The 22,088-nt window shown below is 41.0% G+C and overlaps 1 protein-coding gene across 1 annotated transcript; it reads left to right on the plus strand.

The window, feature by feature from the left end:
• Window positions 1–234: 234 nt before the first annotated feature.
• On the plus strand, window positions 235–21,537 carry map1b (microtubule-associated protein 1B). The gene is made up of 7 exons (XM_017407815.3): window positions 235–646; window positions 2,546–2,647; window positions 11,375–11,457; window positions 12,171–12,311; window positions 13,540–18,679; window positions 18,785–19,014; window positions 19,407–21,537. Exons 1-7 carry the CDS (start codon window positions 463–465, stop codon window positions 19,560–19,562), a joined length of 6,036 nt encoding a protein of 2,011 aa, XP_017263304.1. The 5' UTR covers window positions 235–462; the 3' UTR covers window positions 19,563–21,537.
• Window positions 21,538–22,088: the final 551 nt, after the last annotated feature.

Genomic DNA, 22,088 nt, shown 5'->3' on the forward strand with positions numbered 1-22,088 from the left:
AGCTTCACACTCCCAGCTACAATTAAAGTTGTTGGTTTTTTTTTTTCCTAATATACATATAAATACTATAAAAAGGGCTCTGACTACACATAAAGCCCTTTTACTATTCAGTCCGTTCAAATGAAGAAAAGCATCACATCTCCTGACTTCCGGAGGCGTTTGATTCGTTGTGGATGACATCAGCTGTGCAGTGAGTTTGCTAAAAAAAAAAAAAAAAATCCCTCCCTGCTCTGCCAGTTCTCTGCTCGGTTACCGAGCATGACAGGATGTCTGCCGGTATAAAAGGCTCGGGCCACTCCTATCAACACTCCTCCTCATGTCTGGAGACCTCGGGGACTTTCAGCTCAGACTGACAGGGGGGAGGGAGTCTGCTACAGCTACTCCTTTTCCTGCTGCTCCTGCTGCTGCTGCTGCTACTGCGCGTCAGGGACAAGGAGACAGACGGGCGGCGATCAGCAGAGGATGGCCACGCTGGTAGAAGCCCCAGACACGGAGCACTTGGGCGGCCGCGGCTGCACCGGCGCGTCCCCGACCTCCTCCAGCCCGTCGCAGCACTTCAACGACGGCAAATTCTACCTGCTGGTGGTCATCGGGGAGATCGTGGCCGACGACCACCTCAGATGTGCCATTGCGGACATAGAGAAAGGTAAAGGTGGAGCTTTTGCGTGTGTGTGGTGGGTGGAGGCCACTGAGAGCTGAACTCAACGGCTTCAGCCCGAAAGTTCATATTTTGCAGCCTTTGGAGTCGCTTTGCTTGCGTGCCCTGCAAAGCTGTACCTGTTTGCTTGACGGCAAATTACGCACCGGTTATTAGTGAGTCATTCCGGACCTGTGAGCTGATGTCTCATGGAGCTGACGGCACTGATTCACCAGCTGATGAGCGCTAATAACGCAGCGCATCAGTATGAATCCAGCTGCAACCATCAGGCATTTTATTATTATTATTATTACTGTTTTTAAATCAGGTGCGTCAGGCTTCCACACTCCTTGGTCTGGATGATACATTGTGCGTCTGTGTGTGTGTGTGTGATGGGTGGGAGTGTCCCCTTTGTGTCGTATAGTAAAGCTGAATAACAACCCACACTATGTTTCTATTTCTTTTCATCTGTTATAAGGGAGCTTTTATAAATCAATCGCCATGTTTCCATCATCATCATCATCATCCTCCCCACATCCAGCTCTCTCATCCCCACACCGGCTTGTGGGCGTGGCCCGGTCCGCACTGCGGTCCCTACGGAAAGCCACAAGGGCCCAACTACAGGCTTGGAGCAGGGCGTTTTTTTTTTTTAGAGGCCTGCGGGCTGGAGAGGAGAGGAGCTGTTTGTGCTGGAACAGAGGAGGAGAAGAAAATGACGCAGTAACTGTGTGGGTGTAGAAGGAAGCTCTTTTCGCCCTGAAAGGCTCAAAGAAAGCTGCTAATGAGGAAATGCTCTCTTTTGCTTTTTCTAAAAGGTTGGCATGAGGTAATGTTTATTTGTCAAACAAGAGAGAGCAACACTGAGCTTAGAAGGGGATGTGTGAAGTTTCAACTTTCCAGAACTTACAGTGATTCTAATCCACGGATAGTTTTATATTGGTTTGCGCCACAGGCTGTATAGATCTATACCTCAGACCAGAAACTGGAAGTTGAAGCCTGAACGGGACCAGCTTTCATGGAGACTGGTTCCAGTACAAGTTTTAAGTTCCACCCTCTCTACCTTGATAAAGTTTTTAAAAAATACACCTAAGATTTATTAATTTTTTGTTGTTTCAGGCATTGATTTCCATACTTGTTACTGTGCTCTCTGTTCAAACGTTCCTTTTTCTAATACTTTTAGCTGTAATGATTTTTTTTAATGCTTGATAGGTCTGATGACACTATGATTGTTTGAGGGGGGAGTAAGCAGGACTTAAAGCCCCACACCACTATTGTGCAAACTCTGGTTCCAAAAAAATAAAACATGGCGGCTCCTGTAAACCAGGTCCTGCTGGCCTCAGTTTCCAACAATGACAATAATAACAGTCTATGGTTTGCACCTTCATGTATGCGCCAAAGGCCTTGTCCACCCAGAGACTCCTTTTATGTGTCGTTTCTAAAAATATCTGCACAGTTTCACAAACAGTGCTAATTTAATCGGCCTCATTGTGTGTTTTGGGGTCTAATATTGCAGTTAAAATGTGTTTGTTTTGTCCCTACAAAGTCATCTCTTTTTCATTTGTTTTCACTTGGCCATTGTTAAGTCATCGCTCTGAGTAATTATGGATGTACTATGAGTCAGCACAACAAAGGCCATCAGTGCATCTGGTGTGCAGCAAACCACAAACAGCACGATAGATATTTCCTACCATAGATTTCTTTGCCCATGCCAAATCAGTAACAAGTCTAGACACGCTGGCTCTAAGATTTTCCGATCAACCGGAAGCGGAAGATCAACAGGACAGATGTGGTGACCTCTAATGCACCTCTTGTTAGTGTACACTCTACTGTAAGTATTGATTGATTTCTTAAGCAGAAGATGTATACTGTAACTCTGTGTGTGTGTGTGTGTGTGTGTGTGTGTTGCAGGGATTCGTTCATGGGACACCAACCTCCTTGACTGCAACCTGGACCAGGAGCTCAAGCTGTTTGTCTCCAGACACTCGGCTCGTTTTTCTGCAGATGTCAAAGGTAAACTGGAAATAAAAGACGTTCGCCTCCATAATTTCACACTGCCTGATTCATTTAATGCACATATGGGATGGGAGATTGATTAAGTATGAGGGGGGAGGGAGGGGCACCAGGGCGGGTGGAAACCCCAACCCCCTGCTGCGATGGGGAGCTGGTGACTCAGTTGGACTCATTTTGCTGGCTCTGTTTGGATCCATCCGTCCTCTTTCATGGATCGATCACAGCAAATGGTACAAAGTTATTCTGGGTAATGATGAATGACTTCTGCCATGATGAGAGTGGTCACTCGCAGGACAGCTCCCCCATCCGTAAAGCCCAGAGGGCTCACCGCGGGGTTTGATTTGTGTGAAAAAGACGTGATTCCTTCACAAGTCCCTTGAGAGATTACCGAATAACATGTCTGGCAGTGGCACCATTATGGGGTATATATTTTATTTGAACAACGTTACATTCTTGCAGGAGAGTTTCAACGCTCTACTCAAAGAACCTGTGCAGTGATGTCATCCAGAATGTTTATTTTGGCCCTTATGGGCAGCAAAAGGCCTGTCCAGGGTGTGCCCCAACTTACTGCTGGAGATAAAAAAACTGCAGGTAAAGAAAATGGATGAATGGATGATAAAAGATTACAGTTTGGTGCATACAGCCCAGTGTAATCAGCGCAGCTTTGTGCATTTATAATAAGTTAGTATAATTTGTCTTTTGGATTACTTTCAGACAAAGGTCATTGAGTCCCAGTTGGGATTGGGGTCTTTACCGGTGCACTATGCTTTGCACCAAACTTCTACAAACAGCCTCTTATCAAACCCTGTGAATCCCTCAGAACAGACCTCTAAGACTCTGTGCTTTAGAGGTAAGGCATAGAGGCACATCCGTGGGGTAGCCGAGCCTTAGTCAGTCTAGATCCGAGAACTAGGAACCTGAGACTGCAACAGAAACCTTGTTCACACCTTTACTTTCTCTAGATATTCAAGTTTTATTGTCTTCTCAACATTCCACCAGGGCCATGGTGGACCCCAGTAGAGCCAATCTAAAGACTTCACTAAATTATTCAATCAGCAGTAGGGTATCTTCTAATCATTGTCAGCCATTTAAACCCCCCTTCTGGGTTGTTTTTGGAAACAGCAGGTTCGGTTCCTCCCTTGACAATCTATACAGCCTATTGCCGAGCAAGAGACAACTATTTTAATGGTTTAAGAGCAAAATTTTTTTTTTGCTTGCTGTCCAACATGAGGGATGAACATAAATAATGTGATTCTTATACCATATGAGGCATAGCAGTTTTCTTCTTTTTTTTTTCCTATTATAATTTTTCCAACTTGGTAACTTTCCAGGCTTCTGCTCAGCACAGATAAAGTCCTGATATGTTTGAACATCATGTGATTGGATAAAATCAACATTAAAGAACGTTACGGACAAATTTTCTTTACCACAAGTTCAACTATTCACCTATAACTTGACTCGTCACAACTCAGGCCCATCGACACTACTCCCAGTTTGTTCATCCGCAGGGTTTTGGTAAGAGGACTTGAGACTTCTAAAAACACTTTCAAAACTGGAGATTTAAAAAAAAAAACCTTTTTGGGAGCTCTTTAAATTTTGATCTTGTGCTAAAAGGACACAATCAAAGGGAGACTCTTTAATTAAGCTAAGCATGTTCTATCTCTGTATTTTGATATATCATTATTGTGGATGCTCTCAACACCCAGTGGCGTGCTGTAGGGATTTCAGCGTCTTTGTTGGATATTGTGTAGCCAGAGAAAAAAAAATCTACTTATAAATATGTTGAGCATTGTATAGATGGCGCTTTAATGTCTTTGTTGTCTGCTTTTTCTGTCAGCCCCTCAAAAGGGCGTGGTTAGAAGAAAATATTTGAATTTAGAGCTTCAAGGACACAGTTAAAAACCTAGCCTACTGGGATGACACCGAGCAGTCTGTTTTTTTGAGCAGTTGCTTTAAAACCACTTAAGATTTTTTTACTATTCTTGATAAATATTGACATTAATATCAAACCAATTAAGTGTTTTGGCATCACATTGGCCCTTTTCACTGAATCAGATCTTGTAGTTTGTTGTATTAGTTGAAAAAAAAAAAAAGATGCAATAGAAGCGTATTAAGACCAAATGGACAGCCTTGTGTATGTCTCACAACAGCACTTTAGTAAACTCTGCATTTTTCAGCCAAGTATGCATCTCTGTCAGCTATAACATCCTTTCAGTATACTCTTGGTGCAGGTTATACTGCTCATATCCGGATGTGCCTTCACAGCGTTTTGTAGCTTTTTATAACGCTATTATTCACAAGATAAAAGAGCTCTATAAAGGTGGTGCAGATATGTGAGGCCAGACATCTTGGTCTGTCAGTGCACAATACGGCCTTGACCATCAGCAGCCTGACTCTGCTCCGTGCTCAGTACAACCAGCAGACCTTCATACCTGCTTTGATTTATGCCAGGTCGATGCGACCGACAAACGCTGCTGCAGAAGGGGTCACTAGATTTATTTAGTGTTGAACTGCACTGGGTTAAAGTAAATGTGAAATTTGATCTAAAATGGCATCCAGTGGCTCTCCAGTACCCACATTCCCACCCTCAGTTTCTGTCTCAACACTTTTTTTTTTTTTCCCCCCTCTGGTGTGCTGTTGCCTGGATGCGCGGTTGATTTGGGAGTAATTAGCACCGTAGGGTCCCCAGTGGTAAGAGTCTGTCCACGAATATAAAGAGGGGAGGGGAACAGAGAGGGGAGCCGGGGGCGGGGGCTCAAATGGCTGTACAAGACAAAAAAAAGACATTGAGGAAGACAAGGGAGGGAGGAAGGGAGGGATTAGAGCCGGAAAAATAAAAAAAATACAGAGGATTAGCAGGAAAATGAAGACAAAGACAGATCTAAGGTGATAAATAATCCAAGGCTTAGAGACTCAGAGCTATCTAACTGTAAACATCTGATTATTTTATTTTTCTTTATTGTGTACATTAGACATTTTGCAAAGGATGCTTCTCAAATGGAGTTAAAAAATATATGAACCTGAAAACCTTATAATAAACCTAATAAATCATCTTCATAAGATGCGGTTCTGCTCTTTACATTGACATAAATTTTTAATTTTTAGATTTATTCCTGTATCACAGCATGAAACACAAGATTAATACCTTTACGGAATTATAACATATGATTGTCTAAGAGTTTCAAGTAAAAAAAAAATCCTTGAATATCTGCCTTTTAGCTTATAGTAATAAGGTAATATGCCATTTCATTTAAAGGATTAAAACAAAATGCAGTTTTTTTGTCTACATAAAAAACATAAAACTCTTTGAACAATATTCCCAAAACCCACAAATTTGTGAATCTTTACAAAATTAAATTACAGAAATATATATTCAACAACAACAAAAAATCATAAAGGCACACAAAGATTAAAACAACTAATTTAAGCTCCTATTAAAGTACCTTTCCAGTCATTTTGATTTGGCACTCTGGGGAAAGGTTATGAAGATTAAATATCTTACCTGCTGTGGACAGCTCCTTGAATGATCCGATTTGGTGAAACAGAGTTTAATTTTGATCAGACGGACAAGCTTAATGGCTGGTCTGAGTGCAGCCAGGTCTGGCAGGAATGTCTTCATAATAAATAAAATTGACAGCAGCATATTGAAGATTAAAGTTTTTTAGATGGCAGTGATTCACTTTGGAAGTGGGTCCACTCAGATGAGCCACTTTTAGCTTGTCAATACAGTCCGAGTGGACCCACTTCCAAAGCAGATTGCTGCCATCTAAAACCTGATCATGCAGTGTAAATGTGTATGAAATGTTGTTTCATACATTTTGTTTGGCTGAGTTTGGACTAGCTATATTTTCAACTTTGTCAAACTTAAGCTCTGTTTCTCCAAACTGAGGTAATTTAAAGAGCTATGTACAACAGGTAAGATGTTAATTGTTCAAAACTTTTCCACAAAATCTTATTTTCAAAATGGCCCAATGTTCCTTTAATGTCCTCTTTTTGAAGTTCCTATAAGGGCATCTCTTCGTAGAAGTCTAAACATGAGTTCAAATCTGTTTTCCTGAAAATGTCAGAAAAATATCTGCACAAAGTAGCCAATAACTGCATCACTTAGCCACTGACCATTTAAATAACTGTAGAACTGATTTTAACAGATCCAGTAAAGAACAAAAACATTAAAAAAAAACAACATACTGTAAGTTTTCCCTTCTCTCGTTGCACTTTCGCTGGTTAGGAATCAGTTTCCAGAAGTAGGTGGGATCAGGCACAGGAGGACAAATGCAGTTATGTGTCCGCTTGATAAGTGATGAGTGGCCCAAACAGCAGAGCAGTACTTTTTCCCTGATGGATATTTGATGCTTGTGCCACAGACTTCCCAGCACTGTGACTTAAGTACAGAAAACACAGAGGCCTAAAAGGCATATCTCCAAACCTCAAATCCATTTATGGCGCCTGCTTGCTTTGGAAATTGAAAAGACGACTTAATCGTTTATGATGGATGGTGATTAAAAAAAATGCTTCATCAAATCAACAAATTCATCAGGATTCAAATCTCCTACAACCAGGGATGAACCTTAATGTGGGAAAACCGTATAAAGAAGTTACTGCTGTCTTTTAATCCTAAAAGGTTGTCGTGAAATTTGACAATTTAATTCCTAAACATAATAACGACTGCAGTAAAGCATAAAAGCGGATGCTGTTGATAGGCGTCGATAATATGACGCAGGGGATTGATTGATCGGTGAGTCAGCCTCACTAATAGCAGCGGCAGTGCCATTAGCTCTGTGTCCAGACTCGTTAGATGTACTGGTTCCCCTTTTTAACCCGGTTGTGTGAGGACACGGGAACATGTGACACTGACTGCTTAGGGAGTGTCTGTCTTTGCCGCTGAAAGCCACCAGGCTCAATGGCTCGGTCCGAAAAGGAGACGATGAGACAGTCGCACCAGATGTGTTTTTATTGTCGCTTCCATCGTGTTCCGTCTGAGGGAGGAAGGCTTTACCATCTTACAGTTTCTGTTCAGCCAAAAGGAGAATGCTTGGCGATGCACGTCACATTATCTTGCCTCCTGCTGAGACAAAGCCTCACGGGGCGTGAAAGATTTTTCTATCGATCGAGGTAATTACCAGCATCAAGCAGGCTTCATTGCACTATCTGTAATTTTTGATGAGTTAGCTTGGACACACGGTGATGGCAAGGCCTTTGCTGAGTTCTTTAACATTTAAGGACTTTGTATATGATGCATTAGAAGGCAAGAGGACAGCGAGCGACTAACAACGAAGGGCAAAGAAAAACAACATGCAGCGCTGTTACAATATCAGACACTTGGCTTGAGTACAGAAGCATGAATAGGATGAAAACCAGACAGTAAAGATTGATTATTCTCCTTTTTCACTGACTAGTAAAAAGCGTGTCCTCGGTCTTTCTCAAAGAAGCCTCTGGTCATCAGTTTGAGACTGCTGTCTCTTCAGAACAAATCCAACTGATCTCTGTTTTTCTTGACAGAGGATTTGGATTTAGTGGGATCAGAATGACACGGCAAACAAGCAATGAACAAAAGAAGCTGTCCATAAGAAAGTGGCAAATATCAGCATGTGAGTCTTTAATCAAGCTGAACCCTAAAGAAATCAAAAACTGTGTTCAGATCTCAATAAAACCCTGTATAAGCTCATTCTTGGAGGGAAAATATTCACCCTCATTAACCCTAATCTTTCAACAAAATTCCCAACATTCATAAACCAGTCACTTCTAAACACAAAACCACATGTTCATTGGATAAATGTTTAAGAAACTGGTGTTTTATTTTGAAAATACCCAGTTCCTCTTATTCCTCAATGTAGTAGCAGTTACTTGAAAAGTTTATTCGTTAATCAGACTTCAAATTTAATTGTTTCAATCACAACCTATTAAAATGTTTTTGATACAAGAGTTATCAGCAGTTCCTCTTTTTAAAAACGAACAACAAAAAAAATCGACAAAATCAAAATTATTTGGTAGCTTTTGGTTGTACAATCTGCAGCACTATGATTTAGGATAGGTTCTTGACAGATTAGATCATTATTTTAACGACAATTTCATTTTTAGCTGAATTTTTCTTGCTATATTTAGAGGCCAAAGTTTGTCATATTTGGTGTAGATTGGGTACCCAAGCCGCAGACAAGGCGGTAAACAGGTTAAATGAGAAAACCTTAACAATAAAAATCAAAAAGCTGGTGAGGCAGCAAAACAAACTGAAAAACAGAGGTGTCAACATATGAAAATACATGAAAGGAAACAGCGCAACAGAGCAGAGATCCATCAAATCAGCTAACAGTAGGATATCACAAATGACTTGAGAACCCAGTAAATATTTAAACAGGAAGGGGTGATTAGTGGGATGAGAGGCAGGCAAGCTTGATGAGCAGATGAGGTGCAGCTATGAGGACTTATGTGTCACTTACAGCAGCCTCAGCCTTCATTTTCCTTAGCTTCAAGTCTTAACGCAACTTAACTAGCCATAAAAAAATCAAACCCAACTACTTAAGGTTGTAAACGTGGTTACTTCTGTTGTAAAAAAAAGTTTGTTTTATTGGAACTAATATTACCCAGTGGCCATTAAAGGAACTGCAGTTTTAGGTACTGTATTTCTGCATTGGCCTCATTTTTCAGACCAGGTTGCTTCATATTTTTAAAACATGAAAAGCAGATAGTAAAGACACAAACGACAAAGAGAGATGTCCAGCTATAAGAAAGATAATTTCAATCTTCAGGGGTTCAGAGATTTTCCCTTATCATTCAGTAGCAATAACATATTGTCTTAGTAAAGACCTTTTTTGTGTCTGTTGGCTTTAAGGATTTCTTGATTAAAGGTTTGAAAAAAAATGGGTTTAAGAAGAAACAAAGAGTGATGGCAAGGTTAATTCGGCTGAAGCTGATGTGTTCATCAAGAACTCCCACTGCCCCCAGTTCAGCACACCAACAGCGGGATCACGGTCATTATCATAATCAATCACCAGAAACTCAGGATGATTGTGGGTCTTTCACACCCCACCATTTGTTTCCATCGAGACAGTCATCTTGTAGGATGAAAATGTTGTCGACGAGCTAAATGGTACCTTCAAATAAAGACGGATGAAGGACTTTAATCCTGAAATCATTTTCAGGAAGATGTTATAGCCTATATCCACCTCCAGAGATTTCATCCATCTTAGTGATGAAGAGCTTTACTCTGCAGAGAACATTACCATTTACGCAGTCATACTGTAGCTGCCAGATCGTCTCTGTTTGATGAATTACTTGATGAGGTTTTTTTTTTTTGAGCTCCGCTCCACAAAAGAAACAGCCGACTGACTTTGAAACTGAGGATGCGAAGTCTGTTTCCCCCCACAAAGATATGTCAATATTGTGTATCGTTTTAATTTCTGTATTTTAGCATTAGTGTTAAAGGTGATGGCTACACGGTACAGCACAGCTGGCTGCTACAGGACATTATGCTGCTTTCTATTTACCTCAGATGTCAGAACTTGGATCTGAGAACAATGTCAGATTCAGCTTAACCGTGGTCCAGTTGCAATTCGTACAACCAATAGGCATTCTTAATAGGATGTCCTAATTGTTGTGCTCATTAAACAGGCTAAATATTATTAGCAATACAAGCATATAACTTATTTCTCTGCAGTCTGTGCATTCAAACACTGTAGCAACATGTTTACGAATAGAATTGAAAATGACAAACAAAAAAACACGCCTACAAAGTTCTTACCAATCACACAATACTTGGCGCAAGCCCATCAGAAAAGGTTCTGCCCGGACTTTGTGCACAGGACCGGCTCCCCGTGAAAACAAAATGACAAGATTTTTGTCACGCATCTACGTCAATGAGAGCAGATTTCTTCACATCTCACAGAGTATAAATCAGCCTTTAGGGAGAAGGGGACAGTGCAGTGCTTTTTGCATTTCAAACTCTACTTGAACGCAGCGTACTTCAGAATTACGCACCCAGTACTCACTGTCAAGTGTTGCATGAATAAGCAAGATACAAAGGAATGCGAGCCTGAATCGGAAGTGATGGACAGCGTAATTTTCGCTGGTTTTGGCTGAGAAAACATAATTACTGCCATCAATTGAATTTTCTGACTTGGAGCTCTCAGTACAACAGGAACACAGGGATAGAGAAATCGCAGTTTTAAACTCCCATGAGCTACTGCTTCCAGGCAATGGGGTTGTTTAGGCTCCATTATTGATTTATTTTCTTTGTGGTAACCATTTAGCCAGAATGTCTTATTTGGTTTTAATATTGATGTCGCTGACAATGTTGTTTTAGCAATAAAGGTCACCATTATAAAAGTAATGAGTCAGATTCTGCCAGTATGTGCAAATCTGCATGAGTAGCAAAACATGCTATTTTCCTTATGGTCTTTCAGAATAAATGATGATAGCAGACACTTGGTCCTAATCATCATAATGACTTTTATTTATTTATTATAAATACATATTTATTATATATACATTTATTGTAATATTAAATACAGAAAGACAGTAAGTTTTTCTTCTCTTTTTTAATAACTAGAGTAGCAGCAAAGTAGCTTTCTGTCGATCGAATGATTTTTTAAATATTTCTTCTCATTTTGAATATGCGTGCATTTAATGCGGTTTTAGATATGCTTGTCAATTCTGTGACAGTATCCAGGCTTAAACCTGTGTAATCATGGGATTTATAGTTGTTGTTGCCCTATTTTTTTTCTTTGTGTTCAGGGCAGAGAATCCTCCACCATAAAAGTAATGTCCTGGAGACGGTGGTGCTCATTAACCCCTCGGATGAAGCCGTCAGCACTGAGGTAAAATGAGCTGTCATCTGTTGTTGATTTTCCTGCTGTTCCCTACTTTTCTCTTGGTTTTTGTTCGCTTGACACGCTCATTCATATTTAACAGTTGTACGGCTATTTCACAGATCCATTACCACATTTAAAAAGCAAGAAATATTATTAAACCTAAAAAAGGCTGGTATAGAAAACTCATAGAATTGAACAGAACAGCAGGTGCCGTCTTCAGCCTTTGGCTTTTGCTATTTTTCACTTTGCGCAAAAGAAGGATACAGAAAAGGTTTAAGAGCCAACATGATTTTTGTTTTTTCTGTGTCACTGCTCCCTGGCAGGGTTGTCTCCACCCTAGCAGTCATGTCTGCAGTTAAATGTGCATTAATAATATCACAGCACAGCAGGATTGACTGGGCCAGTCGCCCAGACCAGCTGAGGCTGCTGAGGTAGAATAAAAGAGCAGCAGAGAGGAGAAGAGCCAGAGAGATACGGTAGATGGATGGAAGAAAACTCAGTAAAGTGGACAGCAAGAGAACAGTCAGCTACTTAGCTAATGAGTTTGAGTGACAAAAACTGGTGGTATTTAAAATACAATTCGTTCACTGCTTACTGCACTTTACTACTTCTCTTACTCTTTCTCATATTCTTCCAAGCTTGCAGATCTTTTTTTATTTGTCTGATTTCTTTTTTTGCATCCAGAGAAGCATATAATGATCTGCTCTTGTAATTCCCAGGTTCGTTTAATGATCTCTGACACGGCCAGGCACAAACTTCTGGTCCTTTCAGGGCAGTGCGCCGAAAAAACTGGGGAGCTGATTCTTCAGTCCGGATCTTTCTCTTTCTGCAATTTCATAGACATATTCACTGATCAAGAGGTGAGCCAACATGCAGAAAAAAAAGGGAAATAAATCTGTCACACTGGCCAGTTGGAATGTTTATTGATCCAACTGTGGAAAAATATCATATTTTAAAATTCATCACAAGTCGTATCATATCATTATCTTACCTGCAGTAGTCAGAGATCAGAGTGATCTCAGTTTGGAGAGTCAGTGAAGCTAACGGCTAGTTAGAGCGACACCAGTTCCAAAGCAAATCTCTGCCGTCTTAAAACAAGTCTAATTTCAAAGCAAGTTATAGTGGTTCATTTGGATTTTGTTGTTTTTAAACTTTTCCACCATGCTACTATTAAATTAGACAATTATACATCGGAGATTATGAATATTTACACTCAAGACCATATTACTCTGCAGTCTGTTACCATATTGGTCTATTTAAAAATGTAAAACTAAGCATAACTGGGCAAATCTGATAGAAAGGTAAATTGGTATAAAAACCAATAAAATAGCATTCTTTTAAAATTCTGTAAAATCCAGGTTTTTTGTTTTGTTTTACTATTACTGTAACTGACTGCAGACCAACACAGTTGTCAGTGTAAATAATCATAAAGTTTTATGTAAATAACCATCTATTCCAAAAGTGGGGGTGGTGTAAAAATTTGTCAAATATTGTTTGCATAAAATGCTGGGCAATTTTTATTTTTTTAATTTGTTTTGGAAAAGAGTTGTTTTCGGATGGCATTAATCTGTTTTGGTCTTGGCTCTGACCAGCTGTTAGTTGGACTCCACTGTGTCAGAAAGTTCAATAAATAAAGGAAAATGGTTAATAAGCTAGATTAATAGGAAAACTGTTCACTACAGTTACAATGCAAGAAAAAACTTAATTGCTCCATTTAGATTGATACTAAAATGATAGGAAATTTTGTACCACAATACAGACACAGTAGTTCATATACTTTTTAACATTGTCTCTCAAAAAAAAAACTTAGAATGGCTCGTTCAATCTAATGGGACTGAAAATCTTCTAAAAATAAATCTTTTCACTTGCTGGAAGTACATTTTTATCTACCAAGAAGAACTGCACACTACAAACCACACTTACATATTTGTGGAAAGAAAGTATAAGAACATAAAAAAGTACTTAACAGTCCATACAAAGACAAAACACAACATTTAGAGGACAAACATATTTAGGAATCTCAATTGTATGCTGAATTCGTTATGAGTTATAAAATATTCAAAATTGCTTTATTTTTTTATTGCACAGATTGGTGAATTGCTCAGCACCATTCACCCAGCAAACAAAGCCAACCTTACGCTCTCCTGCCCTGAACAAGGAGACTGGAAAAACTCCAACTTGGACAAACACAACCTGCAAGACTTCATTAACATGAAACTCAACTCCACTCTAATCCTTCCTGAAATGGAGGGCCTCTCCGAGTTCACGGAGTATTTATCTGAATCAGTGGAGATCCCATCTCCTTTTGACATGTTAGAACCTCCGACCTCAGGTGGATTCCTCAAACTCTCCAAACCATGTTGTTACATTTTCCCCGGTGGGCGAGGGGACTCTGCCCTCTTTGCTGTTAATGGTTTCAACATGCTCATTAACGGTGGTTCAGACAGGAAGTCATGCTTCTGGAAACTGGTGAGACACCTGGACCGGGTGGACTCCATCCTCCTGACCCACATTGGTGATGACAATCTGCCAGGCATTAATAGCATGTTGCAGAGGAAGATGGCAGAGCTGGAGGAGGAACAATCACAGGGTTCAACAGCTAACAGTGACTGGGTGAAGAACATGATTTCTCCAGATATTGGTGTTGTGTTTGTGAATTTTCCTGAAAGCCTTGATAACCCTGAACCTAATTACAGGGTGCGTCGAAATATTGAGGAGGCAGCATTCACCCAGCAGTTTCTGAACAAGCTAAATTTGAGGATTGAGCCTTTGCAAAAGCCTGTAGGAAACACTATAGAACCAATCACACTTTTTCAAAAAATGGGTGTTGGGAGGCTTGAAATGTATGTGCTTAATCCTTCAAAGAACAGCAAGGAGATGCAACACTTTATGAAGCAGTGGACAGGCAGTGAAAGAGACACCACTTCCATTCTGCTGCCGAATGGAAAAGAATCTGAGTTTCCCCTTTCTTACTTGACTTCTATCTCTTCACTCATTGTGTGGCACCCTGTAAATCCCTCAGATAAGGTTGTGCGAGTTCTTTTCCCTGGAAATGCCACCCAGGATCACATCTTTGAAGGCTTAGACAAACTAAAGCATTTAGATTTCCTGAAACAGGCAGTTGTCACTCAACAAACCATGTCTTCTAGTTTGCCATCAACACCAACACTGAAGCAAGCAAAGATGAAACACAGAACAGACAGCAAAGAGAGCCTCAGATCTACTCCAAAGCCGTCACCAATCAAAAACATCAGGAAGAGTTCAAAAGAGGAAACATCAGACAAGGCAAAGACAGATGTAGAATCCGCTCAGGAGAAAAAAGAAAAGATTCTCCTGAAAAAGACAAAAGCACCTGAGAGAGAATACAAAGTCAAGACAGATCAAACCAACCAAAACGAAACTCCAGAAAAAAAGTCTGAGGTGAAATCGAAAACCGAAAAGATTAAAAGGGAAGCCAAAGTGTCAGTGGAAAAGAAAAAGGAAGTTAAAAAAGAAGTGGCTAAAAAAGATGACACCTCCAAACACAAAGGTCAAAAGGATGAAAAAGTTAAGAAAGATGAAGCAAAAAAAGTTCTGAAGAAGGATATCAGAAGAGATTCACCTATGAAAGAGAAGAAGGAAGAAAAGAAAGAACAAAAGAAAGATGTTAAGAGGCCCTCTAAGGACATAAAAAAGTGCACCCCTGCAGGTGAAGAAAAGAGTCTCAAACCAAAGCCACTGAAAAAAGAAGACTCCTCAAAGAAAGATTTAGGAGCTCCATCTAAATTGAAAGATAAAGGAAAGTCAAAGGTGGCAAAGAAAGAGACAAAAGTAGATAGCAAACTGGCAACCAATGCTGTCAGTGTTGCAGAGAATCTGGAAGCAGAAAGATCCTTGATGTCCTCACCAGAGGACCTCACTAAAGACTTTGAGCAGCTCAAAGCTGAAGAGTTGATTGAGGATGAGGCAAGTGAACAACAAAATGAGACAACAGAGGCATCGATGATCCAGCACGAGCAAATAATACAGACCAAAGAGTCACCGGAAGCATTAGAGTCTGTGGATGAGGGTATAACAACAACAGAGGCAGAAGGAGACAATGGAGAGACTCCAGAAGAGCAAGTACTGAAGGAAAAACTGAATGACAGTGTTTGTGAGAGGTTTGAAGATGAAGGCACTGTATTGGAGGAGACATCCAAGGGAGGGGATTATGAAGAGAAGGGAGAGACAGAAGAGGTTTATGAACCAGAAAAAGTGGAAGCAGATCCGGAGAGTGATCTCACTCACTGTATGATTGAGCACCAAGCCAAACACGATGAACTACAACAAAGTGATGATGTGAAACACGACGATCACACAATAAACACAGATGTAGAAGAGAACCTTTTAAGTCCTAAAGAAACAGAAAGGCAGAACATTTTAGAATCAACCTCACCCAAAGTGTCCTCACCAGTTTCTCCTGCTGCATCTATCCATGATGAGATGCCTCCAGCTGGCTTTGAGAGTTCCACGGCTTCAGATGATGAGAACAGAGGTGGACCACCTGAAGAGCTCACAGACACATCTGGCCATGCACAGTTCACTATTGAAATCTCTAGTGTGCCTACTCCCGTGGATGAAATGTTAACTTCCAGGGACAACATGAGTGATGAAGCCAATGACAAGACAAGATCTCCTTTAGAGGATGTTAGCAGAATTGAGAAATCTGCATCCGGAGAGTTTGATATGAAGCTCTGTCCACTTCAGGATCTGCCAGGGTCAAGTCACTCTGAGAGTGACGCCACAGAAGGTCAGAACTACAACCATTCTGCTTCTACAATATCTCCCCCCTCACCATTAGAAGAGGATAAGTTTTGTAAGGAGTTTCCCTTAACAGGAAAAGTTGAGGGATTTAACATTTCTCAAGTGTCACATGAGAAACATGAAGCTAACTTAGCCGAACTTCAATCACCAGAAAAATCTACAACATCACCTCTTGTTTGTTCTCCCTCGATGGAATCTAAGGATACTTATGATTCTCCATCAGTGTTGGCTGCTCCAATAGAACTGTCATCCACACTGGCTAGTTGCACTCAAGCAACATCTGATTCTTCTAAGAGCCCAGATGGCACGCCACTGGAAGAAGCTAATTCACCTCAGTCCTCTGGTCACACACCTTACTATCAGTCACCAGTGGAAGAGAAAGTGGAAGCTCTACCAACAGTGTCAGCAGAGAAGTCACAGGGTCCAGTCATTGTGGAGGTCACGAGTGATAAAGAAGATTCCACAGACAGAGTTACCCCTGAGCCAAATGAACCAGAACTAGAACATTCTTCCCCACTAGAGAGGGTAGTTTCTCCTCCAAAGAACCCACCACTCGACCCTGAATACTCAATGAAGAAGGAGTCACCCTTTGATTTAAAATCGAAGAAGCCTATTGAAAATATCCATTCAGTGCTGTCCTCAGCTCCATTGACAAAGCATGAAACTGACACTAATTCTTTTGCAGGTTTTAAGGAAGAGAGTAAAATGTCTATTTCAGAGGGCACTACATCAGACAAGTCTGAAACACCACTGGAAGAGGTAGTAGCAGAAGACACTTTTTCACATCTAGCCTCGGCATCCACAGCCTCTCTGGCCACCAGCTCATTTCCAGAACCAACAACTGGCTCTTCTCTTCATGCTGAGGTGGGCTCTCCTCACTCCACAGAGGTAGATGACTCATTGTCTGTCTCTGTGGTTCAGACCCCAACCACCTTCCAGGAGGCTGAGGGATCTCCAACTAAAGAAGATAGTCCAAGGCCTATGTCTATTTCCCCAGAGACCTCACCTAAAACAAAAAACAACACACAGGATACTAAATCTCCAGAGCATTCTGCCATGTCTATAGAATTGGGCCAAGACTCCCCTGATCACTCCTTAGCACTGGACTTCAGCAAGCAATCTCCAGAGCACCAGTCATTGGGCAGCAACTCACATGCTACAGAAAATGGACCAACTGAGGTTGACTACAGTCCCTCAGATGGAACAGATGTAAGAGCATCAAAGGAGCCGAAACCTGCTGTAGAAAATCCTTTGCTTTTTGAAGAAAGTGATTCAGTCCGTGCCACTTCTGCGACTCCCTCTGATGCATCTCAGTCCACACCTTCTGTTACAACCCCCTGTCAAATGACAGAGATACCACACGCAGTAGTGGAACAGACAGATAAGTCTCCAGTCACCCCAAAGGCATCATCTCTCATCCTTTCTCCCCATTCCAGTGAGCCATCTCCCGTTCTAGGAGGCCCTCCAGCCAAAGACAGCACCAGCCCCATCTCACAGTCTGAAAGCATAACTAAATCTGACTCACAGCAGAACTATAACAAGTCGCCCTCACCTCCTAAAGCTTCTTCCCCGTCTACTTCTTTTAATCATCCAAAAAACGACACACCTTCCCCCGCAAAGGACACTAATCCTTTTAAATGTGAGGACTTTATAACAGAAAAAAAGTCTCCTGTGAGTCCCAAACTTCCTTCTCCTTCACAATTACCTCTCTCCACTGATCCATACAGTTACACTTCTCCCTGTGGCTCAAAGGAACCAGACACCACAAAGAGGAGTCCATGTGCTTTGTCTAAGACAGATGTTGACCTCTGTCTTGTCACCTCTTGTGAGTATCGCCACCCCAAGACTGAATTATCACCATCTTTCATTAACCCTAACCCTTTGGAGTACTTCATCAGTGAAGAAAATGCCACTGATGAGGAGAAGCCTCTGGTCAAGTCAGGTGGAGGGCCCCCACCCCCAGGAGGTAAGCTCCCCGCCAAACAATGTGAAGATACCCCACCCACATCCATCAGTGAGTCCGCCCCCTCACAAACAGACTCTGATGTACCACCAGGAACCGAAGAATGCCCCTCCATCACAGCAGACGCAAACATCGACTCTGAAGACGACTCTGAGACTCTGCCTACTGACAGAACTCTGACCTACAGGCAGGCCGATCCTCCTCCAGTGGCACTCAGGGACTCTGCTCCAACTTCAGGCAACCATGATGTTTGTATGGTGGACCCAGAAGCACTGAAGGCAGAAGAGAATCTTCACAATGCTAATACAGATGGAGGTGACAAGCCCAGTAAGAAAAAGCTCTCAAAAAAGTCCTCTTCACCAGCTAGGAAGACTGGTGTTTCAAAAATTAAGGACTCCAAGACAGCTTCTCCAAAGAAGGGGGTTGGAGAAGGAAAAGATGCCAAAAATGCGACTAATACTTCTGCATCCAGAGGTGTAAAAAGTGAGTACACTGTAAACAATGCTGTCTTTGTCATTTCTGTCTATTGGTCACTAAACATTTTTCAATGGTTGTTGAAATTATGTGAAAGCAATGTATCTTTTTCAGGTACTGGAAGTGGAAAAGCATCGTCTCTGTCCAACTGTCCTCCTATGTACATGGATTTGGTTTACATCCCCAATCACTGCAGTGCCAAAAATGTGGATGCTGAGTTCTTCAAGCGTGTCCGATCCTCTTACTATGTGGTCAGTGGCAATGACCTGACAGCTCAGGAACCCAGCCGGGCTGTCCTTGATGCTTTGCTAGAAGGAAAGGCCCAATGGGGAAACAACATGCTAGTAAGTTTCAACTATTAGTGAAGTTACAAGAAATACAAGTCAATAGAAGTTTGTCATGCATTTTGTTGAATGCTAATGGTCCAACTATTTATTTGGTTGTCCTTTACTTTACAAAAATCATGGTGTATCTATCTCTTTTGTTTTTTGCCAGGATCTTGTACCAAGTTTTAGAGTATCAGAACATTTTAAAGATTTAACCAGATTTTCAATAGATTAACCTTTCTGTACTCTTTTATTACACTGGGGGCCTGCAGTATAGAACAGCTTTATAATTTGTTTATACACCCAACAACATCATTACTGGCAAAGAGAACAACCTATTTAGGTTTTTGTCTGTTTTTATCATTTCAGACATGTTCAAAAGCATTTATTTTTGTACGTTCTATCCTCAGGTCACTCTCATTCCGACCCACGACACGGACGTGATGAGGGAGTGGTACCAGGAGACTCACGACAAGCAGCAGGAGCTGAACATCATGGTCCTGGCAAGCAGCAGCACAGTTGTCATGCAGGATGAGTCCTTCCCAGCTTGTAAGATGGAGCTGTAGCCCAGTTCTGCAAGACGTCAGGAAGGATTGTTCTGTGCACAAAAAAACCAAACCATGTAGCATAAAAGCCTAAAAACAGACACTAAATCAGCACATTTGCAATGAGCATAAAACTGATGGTTATTTGATCCTGATATAGAAGGATCAAGAGAGGGAAGACATTAGACCAGCATACCCATGATTGTTCATTTAAGCCAGTTCCACTACATCTACAATAATCTATTGACTTTCTGTTGAATCTATGGTCAACATTTACCGACTCTTCAAACAAGCTTATTGCAAGAAGCGAAATCTTTCTCACATCTGCTGCGTTCTGAAATAATAGCTCTCATCCAGATCAAATGATAAAACAATACTCCTTCTGTAACCGCCTTAGGGAGTCAAAATGAATGTACAAGACAAAGGTAACTAAACACCCAAATATCTCAAAATGACTGTTCAATAAGAGAAACGATGATTGTGATCAGTTAAAAGGTTATTTAACACTGATAAGCATCAATATGAAGTTTTACATTTTATCCATCATGAGCCAGTTGGAGTGCTGCTACTATATTTAAGCTTTTCCTTTAAGTTGGCTGAGTTTTATTCGCTATTCAGTTAATGTCTCTTTTTTTTTGTCTGGTTTCAGTTGCAGCTCATGTTTTAGCGATAGTTTATAAAGTTAAACTCAAATTATTACACTGTGCACAAAAGAAGTTCATAACACTCTCCTTTGCCTTTGTATTAAAAAAAAGTTTTTACAGATTGTAACATCTGTAAAGCCTTTTTAGAATACTGCCTTTCATTTTCATTTATGTGCTTTCTTTAAAGATTTTAAGGTGTTTTTAAAAAAAATACTAATTAACCTTATTTCTTACAGCTGTTTTTTATGTAAACAAAGAGCTATCAGGGAGCTAGTATTTCCCAATGTAAAGCCGGTGAAGCAGGATATTTTCCTAAACCTTAAAATGTCTTGTTTTTTCTAAAGCATTGTACTATAAATATAAATAACCTTGTGGCCAGTAGAGTGGTTGGGAGACATGCCTGAGTTATGCTATGCTTTTTGGGGTTTTTTTCTGTCTTTTAATGAGAATTTTGCTCAGACTTGCATTTAGAAATTCAGAACTACCGGGCAACATAGACATATTTTGAAAGGTAATCAAGCAACATATGATTTCTGCAAGCTGCCATGATGTATGTATTCTACACAAACTCTGACAAGCGCCTGTGGCACTGAAGTCACAGAGAACTTGCAGCGTGTTGTTAATTTATGGGCTGATGCCGAACACTTGCACCAGAATGACAAAAAAACAGCTTCTGGAAGGAGCGGGGCGTTCAGGGAGGCTGCACACACAGGTGAAAAAAACCCCACCAAAACTAGACACTTTAAAGAACAAACACGGCTCATACCAAACCAACATGGCGACAGCCGCAGATCAACTTTGACAGGACAACCTTCTGGAGAGACATTCAGCAAACCACCACACGACGATTACAGGCTCTGGTGTTTTGGTCTATTTAAAGGGATTTCAGTGGCTTTTTTCTGAAATAACATCAATCACTCATGATACCACCACAGACCAGTTTTCCTGCAGGAGAATCTCAAACACTCACAATAAACTTACAGTCTCACTGAACTGACATTTCTCTTTTCTCTGCCTTCCGTCACTTCTCTTTCTCTTTCTCCGACTATTTATCTGCCTCCCCCTCCCCACCAACCCCCACCACCACCACCCTCACCTTTCTCTTGGGAGAACTTTATTAACGTTCGTCTGCAGCTGTGTGGTATATTTGTCTTGTGGTCTTGCATCTTCTCTTCCCTTACCCCAAATTCATATGTAACCTATAGCGATTAGTTTCGAGTGAAAATATTCCCTGTAGTGCTTTCTGATGTTTGTGTGCAATACGTCCTCTACTGTACCCATTATAACAGATCTAATGTAAGCGTAACCACAACTAAAGGACAGCCACAATAAAATCTGTTGTGAACAAACTATGACTGCCGTTGTTGACTGTTTTGTTCATTTTTTGAACCCAGTTGTGTTATCAGAGTATTTCCTCATAAAGACTCCTTGAGTTCAGACTGTAAGACTGACATCAGCCCCCTTGTCTATGATCCTGTTTGTGGTGTTCGTGGACAGGATCTTTAGGTGTCGTTATGAAGATGAGGGTGTCAGGTTTACCTCATCACTGAGGAAGTTTGCAGCCAAGTGTTGAGAGTCAGCTTCTCTATGTTTAAGGGCCATGGTTCTTAACTCCAAAAAGGTAGAATGCTCACTATTGGTAGGGGATTATTCCTTAAGATGGATTGATGTATTTGGGCTTTGTCTACAGTAATGTCGGGGCTGCTCTGGCTCGTCGTGGTAAAGGAGTACCTGAGACGAATTGTGGAGCTCTTGATTTACTGGTCCATCTACATTCCAACCTTCATCTATAACAATAATATAAAGAGGATGACTGAAAGAACGAGATCCCACATACAAGCAGCTGAAATGAACTACCTCCACAGGGTGAGGTGCTCCATCATCCAGGGGGGAGCTCAGAGTA

The sequence above is a fragment of the Kryptolebias marmoratus genome, linkage group LG14 (assembly GCF_001649575.2).
Source record: "Kryptolebias marmoratus isolate JLee-2015 linkage group LG14, ASM164957v2, whole genome shotgun sequence".
In the NCBI taxonomy this organism is placed as follows: Eukaryota; Metazoa; Chordata; class Actinopteri; order Cyprinodontiformes; family Rivulidae; genus Kryptolebias; species Kryptolebias marmoratus.

What these genes read in the sequence shown, in the direction of transcription:
- map1b (XM_017407815.3), top strand. Translation starts at nt 463, where the DNA reads ATGGCCACGCTGGTAGAAGCCCCAGACACGGAGCACTTGGGCGGCCGC. An exon ending in ATGAAGCCGTCAGCACTGAG is followed by an intron (nt 11,458 to 12,170) that starts GTAAAATGAGCT and finishes TGTAATTCCCAG; the next exon opens with GTTCGTTTAATGATCTCTGA. An exon ending in ACATATTCACTGATCAAGAG is followed by an intron (nt 12,312 to 13,539) that starts GTGAGCCAACAT and finishes TTTATTGCACAG; the next exon opens with ATTGGTGAATTGCTCAGCAC.